The sequence below is a fragment of the Octodon degus genome, unplaced genomic scaffold, assembly GCF_000260255.1.
Source record: "Octodon degus isolate 3935 unplaced genomic scaffold, OctDeg1.0 scaffold00001, whole genome shotgun sequence".
In the NCBI taxonomy this organism is placed as follows: Eukaryota; Metazoa; Chordata; class Mammalia; order Rodentia; family Octodontidae; genus Octodon; species Octodon degus.
In genome coordinates this window covers 34,084,398-34,109,447 of record NW_004524577.1, presented here as the reverse complement: position 1 = coordinate 34,109,447, position 25,050 = coordinate 34,084,398, and the positions used below count along the sequence as shown (strand labels likewise).

Here is a 25,050-nt window from a genome sequence, read left to right as displayed (position 1 = left end):
AGCAGCCTTTCCAGGGCCCCCCACTGGCTGTTGCAGCACCTCACTCAGCTGGACCACCTGTGCCTCCATCCATCTCTTTCTGGGATATGATATTGGCTTCTGCTTCCCAGAGAACACAGAGGCCAAGAGACCAAAACTGCCTTCAGCAGCTCCTGGTTTTTCCTCCTTCCTACACTGTCTGTCATCCCCTCGCTTTTTCCATTCCCCCTGTCCTTGCTGTCCAAAATTATTTTTAAAAGTACTTTGCACCACATTTCTCTGGCTTTATAAATTGAAATTGAATTTACAACTGAAATTGAACCTCTTCCTGGATATTTTGATAAACCACTCTACAAAGCATTACCAGTCACTCCCAAGTCTTAAATCCATCAGGGGTATTTTTGGCCTTTCATTTCTGGATGTCTTTAAGACATCTACATCAAGTTAGTTGAGTTGCTTCTCCCTGGAATTCTTCAGTACCTTGCATATATCTGTACTAAAATCTTCTCCTAACTATATTGTATCTGTTTTTACAGCTCTTCTCCTTACAGTCTCCAGAGAGGGGACTATTATCATATTGATCCAAGCATCCCTATGCTTCATAGAATCAGGATATTTCACCTGTTTTAATTACAGTCACTAAAAATGACATTTTTTTCAGCTGCACAGATATCAGGATGTTTTAGGGTTAAAATACTTTGTATGCAGTTAGCTGTCATTTTAGGTAATATTTAATATTGTTTGTGTTTAAAATAATCCTAAGAACTTACTGAACATTTTAATGAGCACGATGACAATAGCAGCGAACCACAGAACTCGTATGATCTTTTCTAAATCAGCAAAGTATTCTCAGAGGTTTTTCATCAGATCCTCACAAGACAAGGTGCAGCCCATGTCAAAGCAGCAGCAGGTCTGATTTGGACTCTGCCCAATGGCACTCCATAGAGGTGCTGGTAGGAACTGACCCCACCTAAGCTCTCTCTCCACACTTGTGCCCAGAGGACAGGGGACCTTTTGCTCTGCGCAGAGGCTCGGTCCCTTCTCGAAGCACAGGAGCTCTTGTAGTTCTTCTAGTTCTTATTCTTCTGCCCATAGTATGGCAGCTTTCCTAAGATATCTGCCAGAGAAGCACCTTTTACTAATTCACAGGAATGACCCCATGGACCAGAATGGCCCCAGGAACACAGTTCACTGCAAATTCCTTGCAAAAATTCTCACTCTGAGAACACAGCAAAAGCTGCTGACACAGACTAAGTGCAGGCCATAGTCCTAACATTAATAAGTTTCTCAAGAAAAGCCCACTGACATTCAGCAAAATTTTGTAGGCTTACCCAACTGGCTAAATAAGTGGTGGATCTGATTATTTTCTTTGATTTACTGCCAATCTGTTCCAGAAGGTTCATGGGAAGGGTATGAGGCCATTTGACGTGAAAATTGTATGGTGGATTGCATTGACATTGAGCCTTGCAATCAGAAAACACCTAGTTTTGAGGTCCTCTCCAATCAGGTTCTCTACGTGATAAAAATGTGACCTTCAACATGTTACTTAACCTCTACAAGAATTACCTTCCTCACCTGCAAACAGGGAACCAAGTAAGAAAGCCACGGTCGCTATTAAATCATGTAATTCTTATGAAAAGCTGTGGCCTAAGCTGAAGAGAGCCATTGGAGTGGAGTTCCCATGTTCTACATGTTACTTACATGTTAAGAAAATTCACATGAGTGTTTTTAGAATATCAGTGACAATATTGTAATTTTCATTACCAATGTGTTATGTGATTTTCTTTAAAATCTACTGCTTAACATGAAGTGGGTAAATAGCTCCTGGAGTCATTTTTGACAGTGGTGAAGAGCTCAGTGAGTGCAAAGTTACACACCAAAGTGATATCAGCTTCAGAACAGAGTTAGAGGCCTAGAGTCCCTCTACGCACAGAGCACATAAACTGATTATGTAAAGGCCAGATTATCCATCTTCGAAGCCACATACGTAGATGTAGACACACATACAGCTAAGCCTGTATGTCTCTGTATTATATTATATACAACACTAAAGTTTTACATTGCCCAAATTTACATAGTCCTTAGCTGAACTATGCTGCCTTGGGCGTGTTTATGGGCTATTTTTCTGAGGGACATGCCATTGATAATTCATCAGGTGATGAGCAGTCATGGTATTCAAGTGTGCCTTAGAGACATCTTTGGGCTATTGTGAAACAACTGGTATGAAGCCACAGCTGGACCAAATATTAAGCAGTGTTAACTTTTGTAGGATGTGATTGGCAGAGAGGAAGGAGAGGTGGATTTTACTGTGATGAGTGAAACACTTTCTTTTAGTCCCTTTAGCTAAAATTCTGTATCAGAATTTTGTACTATTTTCTTCTTTCCCTTATTCTCCTCCTTTTGTCTGGCCTGAAGACCTAAGAGCAAATGGAAGTAACTCCGTGAGGTTGATTAAAACAAGTACAGAATGGCTGCAAAGTGAAAAATCTAACAGAAGCTAAACACCTGAAATTCCTAGCTGATCTTTTTCATATGATGGAAGATAATATTTTCTTTTCTTCTGTCGACAGGGATTTTCCAAGACCTCCTCAGCTAGGGCCATCAACTCAGATAAACTGAGACTGTAAATTGTCAGTAATTTGAAGTACATGAACTATTTTAAAAATTCAGAAAGACTGTAAATATTATGCCTAATTTTCACAACTGGTGGGCACTATTCTGAGGGTAATATTCCTCCCCTCTCATGCTATTCTTAATCAAATTTACTTTGCACATTAAAATAGAAAAATATGAATTTTCACTTCCAGTTAGAAACTCTAAATTATTACTAGCAGGAAGAGTTCAACTAGAGGCAAAACAAGACAGTGAAACAGAAAGTCAACAGCCAATTAATATGCTAAATGGGATCAAAATGTCACCTAATGGAAAAAATTCTGCTGTCTTAAATCTGAATCTGAACTTCTGGGTTCAAAATGGCTTAAACATACCGCTGAGTCCCACAGATTGGGGAAGAATATGAGTTGACACGACCGTGATCCTAAACTTTACAGATGACATGTGTGTCCAAATAAATCAGCCTAATTCAGCCCTGATGAGATTTAGAATCAACCTAGAGTATGGGGTTGGATTTTAGAATTTCTGAAGGTTTTTGTCACCCAAAGAAAGAGATAGCCCTTAAGGAAAGTCAGCACATCTATGACGTCCTTAGAAGTCAAGTGGATACAGGAAGAACTTTAGGTTAACCAAAATGGGCAGAATCCATTATTTTTCATGAGATAGTACATGCTGTCTTCCATTACATAAACCCTCAGCAAACTCAACACTTTTCCCACCTACTGAAGTTGAAACAAAGTAAGTGAGATTATATTGGTCAAAGCATAGATTCTGCTAAATGTACTTGTAGGCTCGAGTTTCTTTAGCTTCAATGTATGAAGAGAGGAGAAATCTAAAAGATAAAACTAAACAACTAGGAAAGAATTATTCCTTTGCTAAAAAGCAGACCACCTTGACACTATCTGAATATTTATTTATGGGCTAGTTTCAAATATACATACATACATACTTACTTACATACTTAGTCATATATTGATTTATATTTTACTTTATTTTGGAAAGGATTTATGTAAAACAAAACAAAATCAAGAGAGAATGTTTCTAAGTTCAATATTTGGCACAGAGGAACTTCTCTGCACTGTGAGCTATTAAGCAAGCCTTGTGAGAGCTGATGCTTGAAGAGCAGTGGCTCAAGAAAAGGATACGGGCAGTGGAAAGAAGGGATAAAAGTCCCCATGCGAAGCCAAGGTGCCATGATCACCCCAGTTTTCCTCTTGTTTGGAATTAGGTGTCAGCATCACTAAGACATTATGAGTAATCAAATGTGGCCCTTTAAGTTCACCTGGCCCTTAAAAAAATGAAGCCAGACATCACATAAGCAGATAGTCAACCCCCATCCACCACCACTGTTCCCACATCTTCCTCTGGTACCCTCCACGGGCACTCTGGCCACACTGAACACACTGCCCTCAGCAGGGGTCTCTGGATTCTTTCTGCCACTGTCCTCTCAGTCTATTATAACAAGGATACCAAAGTATTCAAATACTATAAATGGCCTCCTAAATTTCATAATTTTGTTGTATTCTCCATAGCCCTGGAATGAAATTATTCTGCAATGAAAATGACTACATTGTCACATACCCAATTGTACAACATCGGTGCATACCTTTTAAGTAAGGCAAAAGCTGTGGACATATGTTATACTATATTATGTCATTCTTTTTTAAAAATACATGATTTTAATGTAACACAAGTAGATATTAATAGGGAAAACACAAAAATATTCTTCTTACTTCTATGAAAAAATAAAATGAAATTTCCTAACAATAGTTAATGGACTATATGCAACAATCTTCCAAGAATGCCCCAGATGTCACTCAGTCTATATTATAGCCTTCTTCATAGGCTCTTATATTTGGTTCCCAGTCATGACGTTTCTAACAAGTACTCCTACTTGCTTCAAGATGAAATTTAAATTCCTAGAAAGCTGACTTGCATTTTCCCTCTTTCAACCAACCCCAGACCCATTGTGGAGTGGCCAGGCTACCAGCCTCTGCTTGGGACTAACCAGAGTAAAACACAGGAGCTCTATAGGCCATGTTTACGCAGTGAGGCAAGCCCTTATCTTTGTTTGGCTTGGCAGTAAAGAGCAGAAAAGTGTAATGGAAAGAAGCCTTCGCAATAAAATCCCCCAGCAAGTATTTCTAATGTAGCGTCAAACAAGAAAGACACATTCTGTGCAGCATTCCTACTGTAGCTCTCACTGTAGTGTTTCAGTAAGCCAAGGAACAGGACTGATTCTTCACTTGGACTTGCAACCAGTGAACGATGAGTTTGTGACACGACTGTATAAGGATGGACATGCCAGCCTTAAGGCAGGAGGTGGAGCGTTTCTATAAGAATGAAGAAAGGGGGAATCTTTAGAGAGAAAAAGACAACCTGGCAAGCACTTTCTTCTTAGTAGGAACGCTCATACACACACACAATCTAATCTAACACAGACTCACTCAGTAGGTTAAAGGGAAGTAAGAGTCAATAAACACGTAGAGTCTCTTCGTGCAGTATTGAAAGGTGACATTATAAGTAAGAGCAAAACAATAAATAGGGAAGTTGGGAACCAGGCAGACAGAACACTAAGTGGGTCACCTGAAAAACAACAACTACAACAATGCACCACCACCTTCCTCCTTTGAGTCTAATGTCTCACTGATGAATCCTTCTAAGGTTCTTAGGGAAGAAACGATGCACAGAGCACGCACATTCCACATGGGCTCAGGGTGACACAACAGCAACTGATAGATCACACAGTGAAACAGATGAAGGGTGGCACAGTTTCAGGTACAAGAGAAAAACAACAAGACTTTCAACTCTTTACGGCTTTCAAACATAGGTACTATACATCTAGAGGAGCATGAATGAGCAAATTTGCATTCTTTCCAAAGCTACACAGTCGAGTTGCTCATTTCTTTTCCCAGCAAAAGTAGAGATGAGGTCGTGCAACAGCACAAAAGGTTTTCACAATGTGAAGCTTTCCAAAAGTATATGCATCCTGCCTATTACAACACAAACAAATAGACTGCTGCGATAGATGGAGTTCAAACAAAAAATGCTGCACTGTGGCAAGACACACTTTCCAGAAATGAGAATGACAAGTTTTCCCTCTAAATGCGTCTTAAAGCATGGCATAAAGTCTGGAAGAAAAATAAAAGAGTAAATATTTGACAGATTCCTACTACATGCCAAGGAATGTTTTCAGGACTTTGAATTTCAAGGATAAAGACTACTGATGTGGACCTTTGTGGAGGAATGACAAGAACTTTACTGCTGATGTCAGACCCTCACCAACAGGACAAGCAAGGTGACAGCACCAGGCCTCCTGGTGAGTCGGGAACTCTGGTGATGCAGTTGGAAAGGGGCCCTGAGGTCTGGACACACAGCACCCAGACTCCCTCCCAAGTACGTGCTGGCTAGGGACAGTGGCTGGGCCAGCAGAGAAGGCAGATACGCCACAGCACTCATTCTGCACATCCTCCTAGGTTAGAAAATGAGCACCTGCTCAGAGTGACAGAGGAGGTTCTCCATCCTCTCCTGCTGTATCTTTTTAGCTGGAACCAACCAGCAGGTGATTTGAGTGGTGTCTCAAACCACCCAGAAGCTTTTACTGGAGACCCTGCAATCAAAGTTAGAAACCCCTCAGCAACTTCTATTAGAATACCTGTTATTCTGCATCCAGCCACACTATTCACTGCAAAAATATATTTTGAAAATCAAACACAATAGCGTAACTGAAGCATCCCATGCTGGTACACAGAAAACCTTAAAATGTGCCTTAGGCATCCACAAAGTTTCTGTTCTGAGAATCTGAATCCAGATCACCCAAAGACATAGTTAAAAGGGACAATTTAAAACATGACAACTTTTGCCCTTACAACACTTTCCAGAATTAGTTCTTGTGCATGTTTATCCATAAACTCCCATAAGAAGTGGTCTGTAATACCACCAGTTCAGGGACCTTGCTCTATTGCATTGAGCCTTAATGCAGGATCAAATATCTGGGTTCCAAGTCACTTCCTCAAGAATCTGGGCACTTCATGATTCCTGGGTTAGAATTCTCCTGGAATTCTATTGGTTCATATTACCATAGAAATATTTCTTGAATGTCTAAAGTATTCTTAAATGTGTGACATTAACAGGCACCTGAATTATTTAAAATTGAGTCAGCGCTATAAGTTTCTCTTAATTTTCTTGAGATATTCAGGTCAATTGGTATTAGACATCAGAAATGCATATGTTCCCTTCTCTGAGGAATTTGCAAATAAAACAAAACAGAAAAATCAAATCTCAAACCTTCCCTCCCCATTATTCATCAGTTAATTAATTGCCAGTCTCAAAACACCCTCGACTCTCTTTTTTTTAAAAAAAAAAAAAAAAAAACTACAAAATGCTAGCAACTGTACATGTCCTCACATCTTCGTACTTGATTTGGATGTTTTATATTAGCAAGTAATCTTTTATTGTATAACCAATACTTTCTTAGACAACCATTGGCTTTTCACAGGCTTTACTTTAATTCTCCTCGAATTCCAGCTCCTTTTCCTGAGAAATCCTCCTCGGAACTTGTCACGGAATCTGAGTTTTACCAACTAAAGGAGACATTGATTACTCACCATATCCAGGAATGCCTTCTAAAGGGAAAATTATTCACGTGCATCATGCTTGCAGGTCTTCTCTCATTAATATTTTCCTCGTTTCCTAGGTGAGTGTAGTGATTTTCATAGATGGATTCCAGCTCTCTCGTTTGAACAGCTATCATGGGCAATTATTGCAACAAGTATTGAATCCCCAAAAATATCCCCCCCGAAAAACAAATAGCATTAACAAAAGCCCTTACAGGATTTGAAGAAGGGAGCATTACAAAGCACTGCGGGCACGGGTCCATCTTTAGGCTCCGCCAGTCAGTCAACATACTAATATAACCAGTCCAGATACTAATCCTAAGGGATGGCAAATATGGTCCTGGTAAAATCCAATAAAATCCAGAGTGTAAATTAATGCATCCTCACAGGAAGGACTATGCCATGTAGGAAGAGTGGAGTCAAAAAACAGTTTCTTGTTATCCTCATTAAAGGAGCATTCGAAGGGACATGGAAAACTTCAGGTTGCTGAGCCATGATGTCTTTTAGAAACGAATACTGCTTTTTCTTTTTTCTTAGGTACATATTCATATGTTGTCACTGGAACACAGTGGTGCTGTCTGAGGTCTGTTGGACAAAGACCTGAGCGGAGGGGCTGGCACCGCACACGTCTCACCGAAGCCAGCTTCCTCCCCAAATCTCAGACTGGCTACACAAGTAGGAAGGCGATGAGCAATTTCTGCTTTGCAGGACGGGACTGCCATTAGCTACCATCATGACTTCAGAAGGTGCTGTGGGGGTGAAATCCTCTTCTGCCGCCTAACCTCATAATAAGGCAGTCTGCTCCCTAGAAGTAAAATGACTAAGCTATTGATTCTTCACTGCAGAATGCCCTTTAATTTGTTGTTATCAGGACCATGTGTGGGCTTTTCATATTTTGCCTTGGCAAATGAATTTCACAGCTCCAAGTCAAACGTTGTCTAAGAATTTCTTCCCCTGCTGTCTTCCTCTTCTCTTTCTCTGCTTTACCCCCAATTCAGTTCCCGGTAGCTGTCACTCACTCTGCTGACAGAATTGGAAAGATTCTCATGCCCAAGCCATACAGACCTTGCATGCTTTTGAAACACAATGGCAACAGGCTCCTGCTGGACTCCCCTAGCGCCGAATCTGCAGCAGAACCTTTGGAAGCGTCGCAACCGCCTCCGGTGCTCGGGCTCCGCCGCCCCAGCGCTGAGCAGCCCCGCACGCTCGAGGCTCCGCGGTACTGTACAATAACTCTGCAGCAGTCCGCTCCGGCTGCAGACTGGTGCCTGACAGGGGCTGTGTGGCGTCAAGGGGGCCCTCTAGGTGGGTTCCCAGAAAGTGCAGAGCTGCGCTCCTTGCTGGCCTCCCAAGAAGCCCAAGCCAAAGGGGTTAAAGGAAAAGCTCACCCTGAAAGAGATTTCTTTCAGTAAGGAATTACCAGGCAGGCGAGAAGAGGGAAACAGCTGGAAAACTGTCATTTACCTCAGGGGGAAATGACACCTGGAACAAATAGCTATTCGCACAGAGGGAGGCTTTGGCTTTGTTTTCCACCCTGTCCAATGAAAAGAAAGGAAATAAAAGAAGTCTCCCAGAGCATTTTGCAAATGACAGGGTTTGGTCAACTGATCTTCTTAAAGAAAAAAAGAGGGGTGGGGATTGGGGGCGCCTTACTTCCTGTAGGGATTTAGCTATAGGTGTCCACACTAGGATTCTGGACAGAAAATCCCGTGCAAGCCTGTGCAGAAGTTGGTCAGGCTTCCCCGCAATTGCGCACCTCACAACGCCACTGTGGAGCTGAGCAGGGGGCGTGTAGGCTGGAGGAGGGGCTGACGGAAAGCGCCCTGAAGTCTCCTTCGCACTGCCCCCAGTGTGCTCTTTTGTTACAAAAACATTCTGTCCAATAATCCCCCGAAAGCGCCCCATCACTGTTGATGCCATTTTGGAGCAAGAATAAAATAGTAAACTCTGAAAATCGTAGGTCGGCGCTTAAATGGTGTTAGTTTGGACTCAGTAAGAGAATGAGCTCGCCTCACGGCGGTGCGCGCAGTGGGAATGCGTGGCTTTTAACTTAGGTATTTAAGGAGGCTTTTAGGGCATTGCTGAATATTAAATGCAATACCAGCAACACTTAATGCATCGTGCTGCTAGCCTTTGGTCAGGATTCCCCAGTGAGGGCCCGTCTTTACAGACACTGTCACTCAAGGTGGGGGGCGGGCCCATCCCATGCATTCAAAACCAAGGGTAAAGAAATACGCCTAGTTTTGAGGACAGCTGCGATCTGGACGCAGTGTGATCCTGGTGGACCCACTCATGCCTGGGAGGAGCAAGACCTGAGTGATTCCTGTAAGTGCAGCTTGAACCGGAGCTCCATAAAGAAGGCACTGCGAGGCAAAGAGCAGCTGCGAGTATTTGTTGGGATCCCTGAAGGCCTGCGTGAGGTCCTCACACCGGTTTTTTGCCCAGAAGGTCTAATTCTCTTCCATAGGATCATCTGTTATTTAACCCAGAAAACTTCAGCCTGAATTATTTTTAACAAGCTTTGAAAGCCTGGAATCAAACATCACAGAATAACTAAAAATATGATATCATAGTAGATATTTAAAATTACTGTTTCAGAGCTAGTAGTGAGGATAATGTTCCTGGCTCTGTTCTAAGAGCTTCACAAAATTATCTCATTTAATCCTTAAGATAATACTATTAGAGAAGGGCAGTTATTACCCCTGTTCTACGCGTGAAAGAACTGAGGTGCTCAGAGGTTAGGCAGCTTGCTAGAAAGTCAAGATTTTACTCATCATATATTTTTTCCTTGGTTTTCTTATTTATTTTTTCATTTATTTACTTATGCAGTACCAGGGATTGAACTCAGGACCCTGCACTTGCCAGGCAGGCGCTTATTCTACTGAGCTATCTCCCTAGCCCTTTTCTTATTTTAAAGAAAAACAAACAATAAAAACAATGATATAAAATTTCAAAACAAGATTGTAGGACCGCAACAATGGTTAGCACATTGCATATTGTTATCCTCAAAGTAGTTGCTCATAATACAAGATAGCTAGCAACTAGTAGTATAACTATCTTAACTATAGTCAACAACCAAGGAAGCCTAACCCCACAGGTCTTAGTAGAACATTTGGGCAGTTCTATAAGAATAATAATATCAGGTCGGCAAGATAGCTCAGCAGGCTAAAGTGCCTGCTTAGGCAAGCTTAGGCAGGCCTAGGGACCGCAGTTCCATCCCAGGCGCCACACGCCATGCCAGCCCTGTCCCTAGGGCAGACTGAGCTGCCCATGGAGTCCAGGCATAGAGGTGTAGGTCTATAATCCTAGCACTGGGGAGGCTGAACACAGGAGGATCACTATGAGTCCCAGCTGTGTAGTGAGACCCTGTGACAACCAAATACATTAAAAAAAAAAGAATAATAATATCAATTTGCATTAGTTCTTTGCTTTATGATTTTATATGTATTATATTAGCATCATAGAGACATGATGAGGTGAGTATAATGATATTGATATTATTTTATGAATGAATCTTGAAAAATATTATTCCATTGTCATATATCCTGGTAGCAGATCTGCACAGAATTCAGAATATTTGACACTGGTCAGTTTTCATTGATGATGATAATGGTAATAATAATGATAGATGTTGATTTAACTATTTTGAAAACCAACATTCACTTTTTATCTCATGTAAGACAATCAGTCTTCAAGCAAAGGAGCAAATACAAGGATAAAAAATGATAAAGAAATATATTTTTCATTTTAATAAGCACTATTTGATATTTTCTCTCTTTTTTCCCTTATTCACTCCCACCCTTCCTTCCTCCCTTCTTTTGGTCCTTTCTGCTCACCAAATACTTGATAGCAAATACATACCTGTATCTTTCTCAACCATCACAGTTCAATGTTTAATATTTGTTGGCTACATTTCTATTTGTGATCAATTATAAAAGCACCTTATAATTTTTTTAAAAAAATTAGTCATTAAGTCATTAAAGGAAACTTTAAAATGTTTTCGTACTAAGAGGAGGTTTTAAGTGAACTTTTCAGATTTTAAAATTTTTCTTTGTATATATTATTCCTGTTGGAAGAAGTATAACAAATTAGAGTGAAAGGAAATGTAACTAAGAACCTCTGTAATATAGAGGTAGAAAAGTCAAATTTCTACTTGTGGAGTAATAAGGAAATAAATGTATAATTCAGGGAACTAATACTATACTTTAATAAACCCAAATTGAATATTTCTATAGACTCAGTGCAATAAATATAAAAGGGTAGGCTTCTGTTACAGAAATAGCTCATTTCCAGTATTTGTATTATACATATACTGTAATCTATGTCTTAAAAGCTGTGGCCACTAGGTAACAAATTGATATTTAAAACAAGACCTGGCATTTGATAAATGTGCAGCCTTCAGAAATAACAGAACCAATAGGTTTGTAATTTTAAAACAAGTTCTAAAAGGTGAGTGGTGTAGACAGGTGAGAGTACTATTTTTCTGTTTCATTCTCCTAAAAGATCATTGTCTTTTCTTGGAACATCAAGAAAAGCCATAATTCCTTTGAAATCTCAATCCAGCCCCATTGTTTCACCCAATCAAGGTGTTCTAAAGAGGAGCAGGGCATCATAGTTGGACATAATCTTGGCAAGATTGCCATGGTTGTGGCCTCAGCTCTACCAGAGCAAGTTCGATTTTGTTTTGTTAATTTTGCAGATTTTGAAAATCTAAACTCAGTCTTTCAAGGATAGAATTACATTTACCACTTTCATATGTTAATAACAAAAATGGTATATCGAAGTATTAATAAAGTAAAAGTTGCAAGCTCAATGCAAACCAAAATTATCATCATTTTCATCAAAAGAGCATTCAGTGCCCTGACACTCAGAACAAAAAAAAATAGTAACTGATTAGTGTCCCTATGTCCTTTGCGATAAAGTCATTTCATGGCTAGGGTGTTACGATCATAAGAGTTATAGTTTTCAAATTATGTTCACAGGAGTCCTGTGGTTCCATAAGCTTGGATTGGACATTACAGTTTTCAAGTTATGTTGGGAGGAATCCCATGGTTCTGTAAACTTAAACTGTACCAACCAGGAGGCAAAGAGCGGGCCGGGTTCCTGATGGGGTTTTAACCAAAGGAGCACTGATTTTACCAGTCATAAATTTGGTTTTTAAAAGAACCTACTTTCAATTTTTTTTTTCAAAAAGTATGTTATTTGTTTATTTATTTATTTATTTATTTGGTACAGGGTCTCGCTTCTCAGACTTGCAGTGACCTTCCTGTGTCGGTCTCCCCAGCACTGGGATTATAGCATGCACTACTACACCTGGCTTTGGTGTCCTCCTTGGCATACCTGGGGTTCTGGGGCAGCATGGCAAGTGGTACTAGGGATAAAACCTGGGTCCTTGTCCTTGGCAGGTAGGGCGCTTAGACCGCTGAGCTGTCTCCCTGGCCAAAAACCTATTTTTTAAAATATTAAGTTAAATTACATTAAAAACAAACTCAATAAACACCTTGAGGTAGGATTACAGGATTAAAATTTCACAGGCACAGCTTTTTGGTTCTCTGAGCAGTTTTAAGATCTCACTCTCTTCAAACTCTCTCACAGCTTCCTTTACAGTAACCCAATAACTGCACTACACCTGCATGCTAGTGTAATCACGGTATGACAAGGCCACGCCCTAGTTTAGGAACTTAGGTGTCTTTTAAATACTGAAGTCACTTGTAGCTATTCCATATGATGACTTGCTCATTGATAATCTCTTTTCATCAAGTTTCAATTTCAGAAAGTGATCATGATTCTACATATTACACTTATCTGTCATCGGCCTATTCCGGTATAATCTGTAGACCAGTATCAATGTTGGCCTCAGTACAAATAAAGTTAAATCCCTCCCGTATTTCGAAGTTCAACGACAAGGACAATGACAAGACAATTTTTTATTAGTTTTATATGAATCATCAGTCCAGATATTTTAGGAAAGTCCCTATTTTTTCAAGAGACTTGTTAGCGTGTGTCATTTCGTTGTCAACACCCCATGTTATTCTTTCATTGTGTGTGAATATAATTCCATATGCAAATTTCTCTATGCATGTTTTATTCATATAGTAATACTATAAATATGTTATATTCAAGGGAAAGAAGTGGCAGTCACTTGGATGTCTTCAGGCATGTAACTTCTTGCCTGAAAACAAAAGGCAATTAATTGTTCTTAAAATTTTCTAGGGTCGGCCAAATAGCTCAGCAGATTAAAGCATCTGCAAGCAGGCACAGGGGCCGGGAGTTCAATCCCCAGGCCTGCCATGCCAGCCCTGCCCCCGAGGTGCACTGAGACAGCAATTGAGACTGGGTGTGGTGGCGTACGCCTGTAATCCCAGCCTTGGGAGGCTATAAACAGGAGAATCACTACAAGTCTGACCTAATAGTGAGACCCTGAACACCCTGTAGACCCTTCCCTAAAATATAGAAGAAAAGAATTCTAAAACTGAAAATAATGGATATTAGCACTTTGGTGTGTGCTCCACATAACCATGTACATCATGGTTGATTTTTTAAATTTATGCCTTCAACTAATAAGCCGGTGAGCGTGGCATTCCAGTGTGGCAAATGAGACTCTGGAACACAGGACATTCCCGAGCCCTGTCTTCTAGCTGGAAGTGAGCCTTTAAAACCAAATCCTCTCTCCTGTCCTTGTCCTCTGAAGAGGAACAGCAGTTTCCTCTGTGTATTGAGAACACCAGAGACGTGGTTGGCACTGTGTAAATGTTAACTAATAACCACGTTGATAGTGACGACTTTCTCTTGCTGGTAAGTCCTGGCGGAGACTGAAGGCTGCCTGTTCAGCACATTCATAGCTGAAATAAGAGGAGGCCTTCATGAGCCCGAGGCTTCAGCTGCTAAGCGTCAGAGACCTGCGTCATGTCTCAGTGAGTTGCTGGTGTATTTAATTTCTACACATTCTTACAACCAAGGAAACAACTATGAATTGAAAAATGGGGAAAAAACGACTAGACACCTATTTTAATCCTTGCTCGAAAATGCCCATCATTTAGCAAATACTTAGCTATTTAGAAGTTATTTTGGCTTATACAGCCAAAGCTGGAATCTTTTACTCTTTTCTGGATTTTTTTGGGGGGTACCAGGAATTGAACTGGGGGTCTTGTGCTTGCTGGGTAGACACTGTGCTGCTAAGCTATATCCCAGGGCCCAAATCTTCTAATCTTACATGATAGCTAACTACTTTTACAGAAAAATGAAAGCTATATCTTTAAATATAATGCATTTAATAATTAGAATATTTAAAATGCTTGCTAATACTTACTTTAACATTTTTTGGAATTGAAAGAGTTTGAATATCTAATGCTGGAATACAAAGAAAACACTTAATATTTCTATTCAAGAATCACATGTGAGGGGAAAAAATCCACAAGTTTGAAGAAGAAAAAGTCAAGTTTGTACTCTGCCCTGAAGCCTCAAAGTGTGACCTCTCAAAACCAGTTTTTTGGGTTTTTTTAGCTTTGCATGTAATTTTGACTACTTACTAAATCTCCTTGAGATTTCGTTACCTGTTATGTGCAAATAGTAGCAAATTTAGAGTTATTTATAATTTTAGCTTACTGGAGTAAGTTATAGTGTTTAAGATAACTGGAATATGAAGAGAGCTCTTCCCAAGTTATTGTCACATATTCTTACATTTATTTTTTAGAAATATGCAACTACCAGGCTAGGGGCATAACTACCAGGCTAGGGGCATAACTACCAGGCTAGGGGCATAACTATCAGGGTAGGGGCATAACTACCAGGCTAGGGGCATAACTATCAGGGTAGGGGCATAACTACCAGGCTAGGGGCATAGCTCAGGGTAGAGCACTGGCCTAGCACACATGGAGATCTGGATTCAATTCTCAGCACTGCAAAATTAGTAAATAAAATATTAAAACTATTGATTCTTCACCTGATCTATAATTGATCAAAATAAAGAAAATGACAAAAAAATAATAAATAATAGCCAACTCATAAGATGGAATGATATTTTCTATCTGAAAAAAAATGAGGATAGTTCATGTGTCATTTATTTCTTCTCACTTAAAAGTACTGCTTAAGTATCCCACTTCTGGTTCCCGTGTACGGAGCAAGGCGGTTGTCGTACTTCTCTGAGAACAAGTAGCAAACTGAAAAGTCAACAGTTCCCAGATTCATAGGACATGTAGGACCGCAGGGTACTGTTTCCCTAGGCGTCAGATCACGATGTCACAGTGAACATTAAAGGAAAATCCCCTCCAGTTTCTGGCAAGAGGAGGCAAAAAGTAAACCACTTTAAATACCCCAGAAGGTTCTTTTCTTTTTAGCAAGGTCTGACTTAAGGAGAACCTATTTAACTGGAGCCTGACATGCTCAGTTTGTTTTTTATAAATCAGAGCCAAACTGACCTAAGGGAAAGAAAATCTGCCGCTCTGATGGGCCTTAGAGATCCATCCGGAAGGAAGGACACTCCAGACTCCAGCCTACCCTAGTTGCCCTCTCCCAGGCAAGGATGGGAGAAAACATCTGAGAAACTGTCGCGCAATTCCGAGTTCAGAGGAATGGATTGGCGAAAGGAGCACATCCTGACTGTCAAGTTGTAGAACCTTTTTGCTCCCATCAAGGCACCACAGAGAGCGCTCTTCCTAGCAGTTCCCATGACCCACTTTATATCTGGCTGCCAAAGAAAAACTCCATGTAATACCCAAGAGCAGAGAGAGTGTGAAGAGACACAGCAAGCATCAGAAGTGGACATAACTGGGATATTAAGATACTTGTGTGATACCGTGATTGTGTATGTGTATCATTGCAGAATTGTGCAACTCATAAAATGAACAACACCAGCAGTGAATCCCTCTGTAAACTGTGGACTTCGGATGAAAACATGTTAATGAAGGTTTAGTGACCACACCAATGTACCACTTTGGTAAAGGCCATTGATGATGCAAAGGGTGTGGCCGTCCGAAGGTTTGGGATATGCAGGTACCTCCGTATCTTCCTTGTGAGTTGACTGTGAACCTAAATTTGCCTCCTCCATAAAATCTTTTATTAAAAAAAAACTAGAGAAGTTTTCATCTTTTATACCCAGAATATGCCCAACAGATACACAATCTCAAAACTGTAGATACTAAATTTTATATGTATAAATTTGATATCTACTAACAACATTGATTTCATTTCCTTCCATTTACTATTGCTTGAAATAAAAGGAGAGCCCTAATTTTCTCAAAACTTTATTTGGACATATGTTTTGGCAAGCTACTTAGGAAGTGTGCATCTTACGAAGTTTCTATTGCATTGATGCAACAAGATTTAGATTCTTAGGCTGGGGGGATAGCTCAGTAGAATAAACACTTGCCTGGCAAGTGCAAGGGCCTGAGTTCAATCCCCGGTTCCACACATATACACACAAAAAGATTTAGATTCTTTTTAAAAAGGAAACTGACTATTTCCCTTAGAGAAGAAGCCAAGCTCATCATGGGCCATCCAAAGAGGAAAGAGGAGAAAATCAAGCGACACGAAGTCCCACTCCCCAAATACAAATTGTCACATTGTCTTCTACTCTCTCCTTTTTCCCTTCTGTGGAATAGGTTTTTCACTGATTTTTTTTTTTTAATTTGCAAGAATATTTACAAGTCCTCTGAATTTGAAGCCTGAGAAAGAGATGGTTACTTTAATCAATAGCACATGGAAACAGAGTTAGCCAAGGCTTTTCATTCCAAAGCACATGAGGGTAGACAATGCCCTCAAATGCAGTGCTTGAAGGTTGTGGTTCTCAGTAACGCCCTGGGGTGGTGATGTGGGTTCTCTGGTCAGTGGTCCCATTAGGTTACCCACCCCCCAACACTTTCTGGCTCTAACTCCCTTAATTTTTATCTACTTGGGTTTGGCTGGTCTATTTCTTTCAGAAAACAAGAGAGTAACACAGTAAAAAATAATAGATAAAATTTCAGGCACAAACAAAATCCCAATATCGCTTTCTACCTTATTTTGTAATACAATAGGATGGGTGCTGTATCAGTTAGGTTAACTTCTTGCTTCTTCAATATTCTGGCATTGAATCACAGCCTTGGTATTTAATGCTTCTGTAATTTGAAGTTTTTCAATGTTGGTGTTTGTAACCATTTTAACAAGAAGTTGGAAGAAGGTATTCACAGGCAGTGGGTCAAAGGCCATTTCAAATCTCAACACCCCAACCGTCGTCTCAGCACACCCGTATACACACTCACACTCCACTGACAATTAAATAAGTGACTAAAATAAAATCCGACAGTGTTGTCTACAAATGTATATATTAATGAATGCATGTTGTTATAACACGTATATAAACTCATATCCACACATTTTGTTATTTTTAAAATTGGTATTTATATTGTTATATTTAAAATTGCGGAAGAGAGCTACTCTATTATTTTTCAGTATCTTTGACATAGATGATTAAAATTTTTTATTCAAATTGAATCACCACAGCAGCAGTGTTTTTTTTTAAAAAAAAACAGACAGTGTGTGTGTGTGTGTGTGTGTGTGTGTGTGTGTGTGGTTTTGTGTGTCCCTCATACACTTCACCCCATGACCAGAATAATGCCTGTTCCATAATAACAGCTGAGGGAATACGTTTATTATCCTTATATTGTAAATCAGTCATTCTGCCAAGTATGAGTTTTTATGCTTATCTTTAACCCTAAAAATGCTTGCTTTCCCTTTACCCATTTCTGATACTCCCTGACTGGAACAGGGGCAAAGCTGGACTCACTGCTACCTGTCCCATGCACTGAGTGGTCAATGTTAATATACTTTTAGGAATGAGAAGGGTCCCAGGTGACACTAAGGCTAACCAGCTTGAGTTGGGCTGAATCAGAATGACCTGAGGGACTGTAGACCCCAAGTGGGATCAGGAACGCACTGATGCCCAGAGCATGGGTGGGAGCTGCAGAAGTCGGGAAAGAGCTGAAAGGTGGAGACAAACAGAGAGGGAGCCCGGGTGACCCCAAAGCCATCACTGCAGTTTGTGAAAGGCAGCCAGGCCCAGCTCTTCTTCTCCCTAAAAAGCATGCATCATTATAACTACTACACTTGCTCATGTTTTTACAGTCTGAGTTTATCTTTCTTGCATTCAGAAATCTTAATGATTTCAGAAACCATGTAAAAAATGTTATTTTTCTGTTCATAAATTTTCTCTCCCTCCAACAATAAAGTAATTTAAAATTAATTGCTAGATTGTAATACTGAATGGCTGCAGTGAGTTAGTTTCACGCTGGATGGATGGTCACACAATCAAAGAATTCAGATTACAACACACACAGAGTGCAGGCGACAGGACATCTGTGCCCACATCCCCATCCTGATGTCCGAGGCCATCTGCTTCGCTTTTCTGGACGTCTATTACCCGTCAGTCAAAATATTCACTTCTTATTTTCTCAGTTTTCAGCTTTCTTCACTGATTGTCAATGTGTTTCGGAAAAAAATGTATGTGTATGGGGTGAGGACCCAGAGAGGGAAAAGGAGAGGAAGAAAAAGAGAAATGAGAGATTAGAAAATGCTAAATACTAGGACTTTTCTTAGCATCATGGGCTAAAGGGGTCCAACATTCAAAACAGCAAAATTATTTCTGAGGGAGAAAATGCCATTCAAATTATTATTTTAAAATAATTATTAAAATTATTATTATTATTATTATTATTAATGTGTTTGGTTGTTACAGGGTCTCACTATGAAGCTTGGAATCATAGTGATCCTCCTATTTTTCAGCCTCCCAAGCGCTAGGATTACAGGCATGCACCACTACACCTGGACTCTGTGCCTGGCTCAGCCAGCCCTGGCTGGCGCAGCATGTAGTTTGGGGGATGGAACCACGGTCCCTGCACTTACCTAAGCTTGCTTAAGCAGGTGCTTCAGGCTGCTGAGCTATATTGCTGGCCCAACATAATTATTAAATAATCATTTAAAAATAATAATTAAAACCAGGCATCGTGGCACATGTACATAGTGGTATAGTCCAGTACCTGGGAAGCTGAGGCAGGAAGATGGCAAGTTGGAGCCCAACCTTGGCAACGTAGTGATGTAGAGAACTCTGTCTTAGAATTGTTTTTTAAGGGCTGGGGGTGTAGTACAGTAGGAAGACCCTGAGTTCAATTTTCAGTACTTCTCCCAAATATTGGAAAGCTCAAAAATACAAAGATATATTAACACTAGAACTCAATGTTTCAGAATAATTTTGTCGTTTTAAAGTCATTGGAGGGCTGGGGAGATGGCTCAGTGGAATAAGCGCTTCCCTGGCAAGCGTAAGGGCCTGAGTTCAATCCCTGGTTCCGCAAAAAAAAAAAAAAGATGTGTGATGTACATTTAGGGGGGCCGGGGAGATGGCTCAGTGGAATAAGTGCTTCCCTGGCAAGCGCAAGGGAATGGATTCAATCCCGAGTTCCACCAAAAAAATAAAAAAATAAAAAATAAAGTCATTGGAGGGGTTGGTGAGATAGCTCAGCAAACTAAGCACCTGCTTTGGCAAGTGCATGGACCAGGGTTCGATCCAGGGTCCTACATACTGCGCTGGCCCCATCCCCCAGGAGCACTGAGCCTGTGACCAAGTCCAGGCATGGTGGCGCACACTGTAATCCCAACACTGGGGAGGCTGAAAACAGGAGGATCACTATGAGTCCAACCTGTGTAGCGAGACCCTGTACAAAATGCATAAATGAAAAAAAAAAAAGTTGCATGGACGTGATACGAAAAATCAACAAATGGGATTCCATCAAATTGAAAAAATCTGCGCAGCAAAAGAAACAGCCAGCAGAGTGAAAAGAAACCCTTAGAATGGAAAAAACTTTGAAGTCATTGGAATATAACTATAAAATGATACACATGTCAGTGAAAACCCAAAGCAAGGCTAGTGATGTGCGCCCAGCTGCTGCTGCAGACAGGGGCCTCCCCTTCATCTAGAGCCTGCTCCCTCTGCTCGGCGGATTACGGTGTCGGACAGGAGGCTAAATCCATCATGCTAAGCCCTTGGAAAGCTCAGGCAGCCTGCTTCCCACCGTAATTGGCATATCCCATGCCTGAAGACATCATCGTGGGCCACACAAACCACTTAGATACAAAAAGGCAAGATAGAAACCACTGCTTTAAACACTGGCAATACACAAAAATATCAATATGCAACTGAACAGCCTGCCTGTATTTTATTCTTTGCTCTCTGAGAAGCACGCTGTGATGAGAAAGAATCTCCGGAGTATCAGGAATTCCTCTGTTGGTCTTAGTTCCAAGATGTGTAAAATGCATAAAGACATCAGATCTTTAATTTTTTTTACAAAATAAAGTAGTGCAGTTGATCAAAGGGCACATTTGCTTTAGGGCTTATGTCCTCTCACTCTTTCCCTTTAAACTTTAAAGAGCAGGAAGTCAGTGGCTGCAGAACACTCAGGTTTTATTGTCAGAATCCTCAGCAACCTTCACTGTTTTTTGAAAGCCACGCCTCCCTTTAAACAAGTGGGAGTTACATAAGAAGCAGGAAGAACGTAAATGAAAATATCAGCTCCCCTCTTCGTGACTCCTTCAAGCATTCACCAACTGGACGGGCGGGGCCCTTCGGGCTGAGACTGCTATCGCGTCCAGCAAGGCTAGTCACTCTTTGGGTGCAGATGGAAATGGATGACGCAACTTTGCTTCCAACCTCTGGTGACCTCCCTTCCCAGACTCTCAATAAGGAGAGCAAGCGACAGTCCTCCAGGCCCTGTAAAAAGGTGTCCAAAAGGACAGGGGGGAAAGAAAGACAGGACAGCAAGCAAAGACTGGGAGAGAGGAACACTGTTATTAACAGTGACTTTCCCGCCACTTCAGGGAGCCGCTGCTTCCTAGCTCTTATCCCTGACCTGTTCCAGAACGGCTTTGTTGGATGCAGGTTCTTATTTTCTATCTTAATTACTCAATCAATTCATTAATTTGCTGTAGTAGTAATTGAACTCAGGGCCTTCGCAGTGAGCTATATCCCTAGGCATTGTATTTATTTATTTACTTACTTTTTAAAAATTTTTGAGACACCTTTTTTTTTTTTCTTCTGGAAAGGTCTACAGGATGTTCAGGGTCTCACTACTAGATTGGACTCGTAATGATTCGCCTGTTTACAGCCTCCTAAATGCTGGGATTACAGGCTTGCACCACCACACTCAGGCTTAATTGTTGTCTCAGGGGGCCTTGGGGGAGGGCCTGCATGGCAGACCTTGGGATCGATTCCCCAGACCCTGTGCCTGCTTGCAGGTGCTTTAATCTGCTCAGCTATTTGGCCAGCCCTTGAGCTAGCTTCTTTATATATCACCAAGTTGCTCAGGCTGGGCTTGAACTTGTGTTCCTCCTGCCTCCGTGTGCTGCAGTCGCAGATGTGTGTCACTAGGTCTGGCATTTTGAAGATCAGAAAATTTGGTAGACTGTGTAAATAATTTTCCTTTACTTTTTTGTCTAATATTAAAAGAAAGGCAGAAAATAGGCAGAGTAGACCTGTCATGTGGCATTGTCAAGCTATCTCCAAAATATTTGTAAATGAACATCAGCACCGTAATAAGCTATCTCCAAAATATTTGTAAATGAACATCAGCACCGTAAGATGTGGCCAGGTACTGATACATACTTTCTTCTGGTTTCCCAATGCCCCTTTTGACTTTAACCATGGAGAGTGTCTCAGGACTTTCCAGGGTACTGCTAGGAAAGAGGGTTTCACATTCGCTTTCAACCAACAATTCAGATTACATTCAGCAATTTCAGTATCCACTCCAGATTGCAGCTCCAACCCCATGCTCCACGCTGCCTCAGTAGGACCCACAACGAGAGCTTGCCCAGGAGTGTGGGAAAGAGTGTGAGGCCGGGGGGCATCTGCCTTCCTGGTCCTGCAGCCCTACCCTCTTAGTATTTACTGCTCTGGGGCTGGAGAGTTCAGAAAAAGGAGATGAAAAGAATGAACAGGATTTTCCCCCTTGAATGGCATTATCATAAGACGGCATCTTATACTGGGGACCGGGAGGAGATTGCAAGCTGCCTTGGGCTCACGGGCACTTTTCTAGGCTCAGCAGCAGCCCTGATGGCGCCTGGCTGCAGCTTCTGTGATGCAGACCAAGCCTAAGGTTCCAGGCACTGCTGCTTCGTCACACCCACCCCAAGCCCTTGCTTTCTAGCCTGGCAATCCTCCTGCCCCCGCACATTCGCTGTGAGAGGGCACCTGCCTTGTCCAGAGCTGGGAAAGGACAAGAAGCAGAGGCTTAAGGCTGGCTCACCATCTTGTATGTGGTGTGAATCTATTACAAAGGAAAAAAATAACTTCACCACCGATGTTTTATTCTCTGGGATTGATGTAGATGAATTAACAGCAGGCCCCTGCAAGGTTGGGAGGAGAGGATTCAGCGTTGCCCAGTTCTGGCTCTCGCTTAGCAAATATTCAGATAAATTCTCTTTCAGACAAGAAAGGGTTGGACCTCATGGCCGGTTATGGCCACTATGGTGTCAGTGAAGACTTGGTCATGCCAAAGGACAGTGCGTCATAATGGCCCAAGGAAAACTCAGTTTAATGAGAAACACTGCCAAAGCCCACCTGACTCTTTCTGATAAAAGACAGAAAGTTTCCCTTATTTGTAAAGAGCCATAATATTGCAGAGCTCCAAATCTGCACCCAAAGCCCTCCTAACTATCACGTTTCACCAGGATATATTCGCTACAAGCAAGATTCCTTCTCAATGGGTAATTAGGTTAGAGAGGAGAAAGATGTTGACATTTTCTCACTTTTCTTTCTAAATGTTCGTGGCTGAGCTCATCTTCCACAAAAAGTATTTTAAAATTAGATGTTGAAGTTAATTCCACAGCCATGATTGCTACTATTAAATTGAAAAACAGTTGTGTTCACACGTGTGATAACAAATGTAAATAAAAACAAACCAAAGGTACGTTCCATCTGTGAGTCCCTAACTTAACTATAGGCCAGATTTCTTCTCTTCGAGTTCATGGGGACAGCAAATAGATTTCTACTACAACATGATATTGTCAGTACCCAAGGTGAGGATGACATCCCATTTTCCAAAATCAGAAGATGACGTGTGTGCTGAAACTCCCTGGAAACCAAATTGTACTTCTGGCTGATTTTGTGTAGCAGATCAAACAAAGACCTGTTTCACTGCCCCGTACTCTAAGGTGGGTGTGTTTATGCTAAATTGCTTTCAGAGAAACATTAGGTGAGTCATTTGTGACTGTGATATGCTTACAGACTAACACATTCTGAAGAACAGCAGAATAATGAGCTAATTTGTACAGTACCAGATGGGATTTATCAGAAACCTATGGCCTATGGTATCACAACTGTCCTTTATCCTGCAAGAGGCATTTCTAACAATCTTGCCACCCATGTCTTTGCTTTGGGATCAACAGGCCAAGGTATAAGGCATCTTCTTGTGAAAGCAAACAGACCTCTGCTCTGTGGGGCCCGCTGCACTGCCCTTCAGCTTGTGTGGTCTCTGCCTGAGTGGCGTCCCATACAAAGATCTCACAAGTGCTCCCTATTCTCGAGTCCCCGTCATCACAGCTGTTTTTCTTTCCATCTGTGTCACCAGCAGTTCACCATACTGGTCGGTTCCTGTTCACATGCAGATGGCGCCTCTCTCCCCTATGCTAGCTTGCTCCACCTCATTAAGCTGAGTACCTAATTCTCAGCACTTGGACACTGTCCTTCCCATTCTGCCTTTTCTCAAATGCAGGCATAGATTTATCCCTCTTTCCGATGGTTTCACTCCCCCTCCTTTAGTCCTCAACAAAAGCATGACATGGACAAACCTAAATCTCCAATTCACCTTTCTCACTCACATCTCATTGGAGCCCCAGGTATATAATCCAGCTGTTCTCTACTATAGGTTAACAGAAGTGTTTCTAAAGAAAGCATGCTCTGGTAGAAGCAGTACAGTTTCAGGATTATCAGACAGATCTGACATCTCTTATTATCACACCATTTTTTCCGTGGGCTCTTTTCTTTCACTGAATCTTGATTTTTTCCATACGGAAACAGCAATGATTCATACTTCTTAAATTTATTTGGGATTCAATTAAGAGGGTACAGATTAAACACACAGCACATGTAAAGACTCAGTGCATATTTGCCTTCCCTGACCTCTTCTAATGTTTGAAATCTTCCAGTGTTTGGCATCTGACCTACTGACTGCAGGAGTGGGAACATTCAATTTGTGGAGAAGGAAAAGAGCCACACAGAAACACAAAAAGCTTGGTGATGTGTGCTTCCCAAGCAATTCCGAACAGGAGGGGAGCAGGCAGAGCCAGCTGTACAGGTACTCAGGCAGTTCTTGTATTGCTAGACCTTCAGGAGGGCCTACAGATTGATTAAAATAAAGTAAATAGCTTGAGAAATGAGAAATGGATGCAAATACACATCGCAAGAAAGCACTATAAGAAAGAAAGTAGCCATGGCTCTCCGCTATCCACGGCCATGGCCTCAACAAGGGCCACAAGGTGACTAAGAATGTGAGCAAACCAAAGCACAGTTGCCGTCGCAAACGCCTCACCAAACACATTAAGTTCATGTGGGACATGATCCGGGAGGTGTACGGCTTTGCCCCTTATGAGTGTGCCCCACAGAGCTGCTCAAGATCTCCAAGGACAAGTGCGCCCTCAAGTTTATCAAGGAAAGGGTGAGGACACACATAAGAGCCAAGAGGAAATGTGAGGAGCTGAGCAATGTGCTGGCCACCATGAGGAAGGCAGCTGCCAAGAAGGATTGAGCCCCTCTGGAATAAAGCTTCGCAGAAAAAAGAAGAAGCAGAAGAAGCAGAAGAAGCAGAAAAAGGAGGAGGAGGAA

General features: G+C 41.3%; 1 protein-coding gene across 4 annotated transcripts in view; it reads right to left on the bottom strand.

Annotated features, from left to right (window-relative positions):
- The window catches only part of Pde4d (phosphodiesterase 4D), a 1,527,171-nt gene that overhangs the window by 552,443 nt on the left and 949,678 nt on the right, over window positions 1-25,050 (bottom strand). Inside the window, exon 1 of one of the 4 annotated variants that reach the window (XM_004623071.3) lies at window positions 7,200-8,567. The exons of the other annotated variants lie outside the window; for them this stretch is intronic. Within the exon in view, the coding sequence (XP_004623128.3) occupies window positions 7,200-7,345 (146 nt within the window). The 5' untranslated portion in view covers window positions 7,346-8,567. Of the gene's footprint in view, window positions 1-7,199; window positions 8,568-25,050 lie in introns of those variants that run through there. 4 annotated transcript variants of the gene reach the window in all.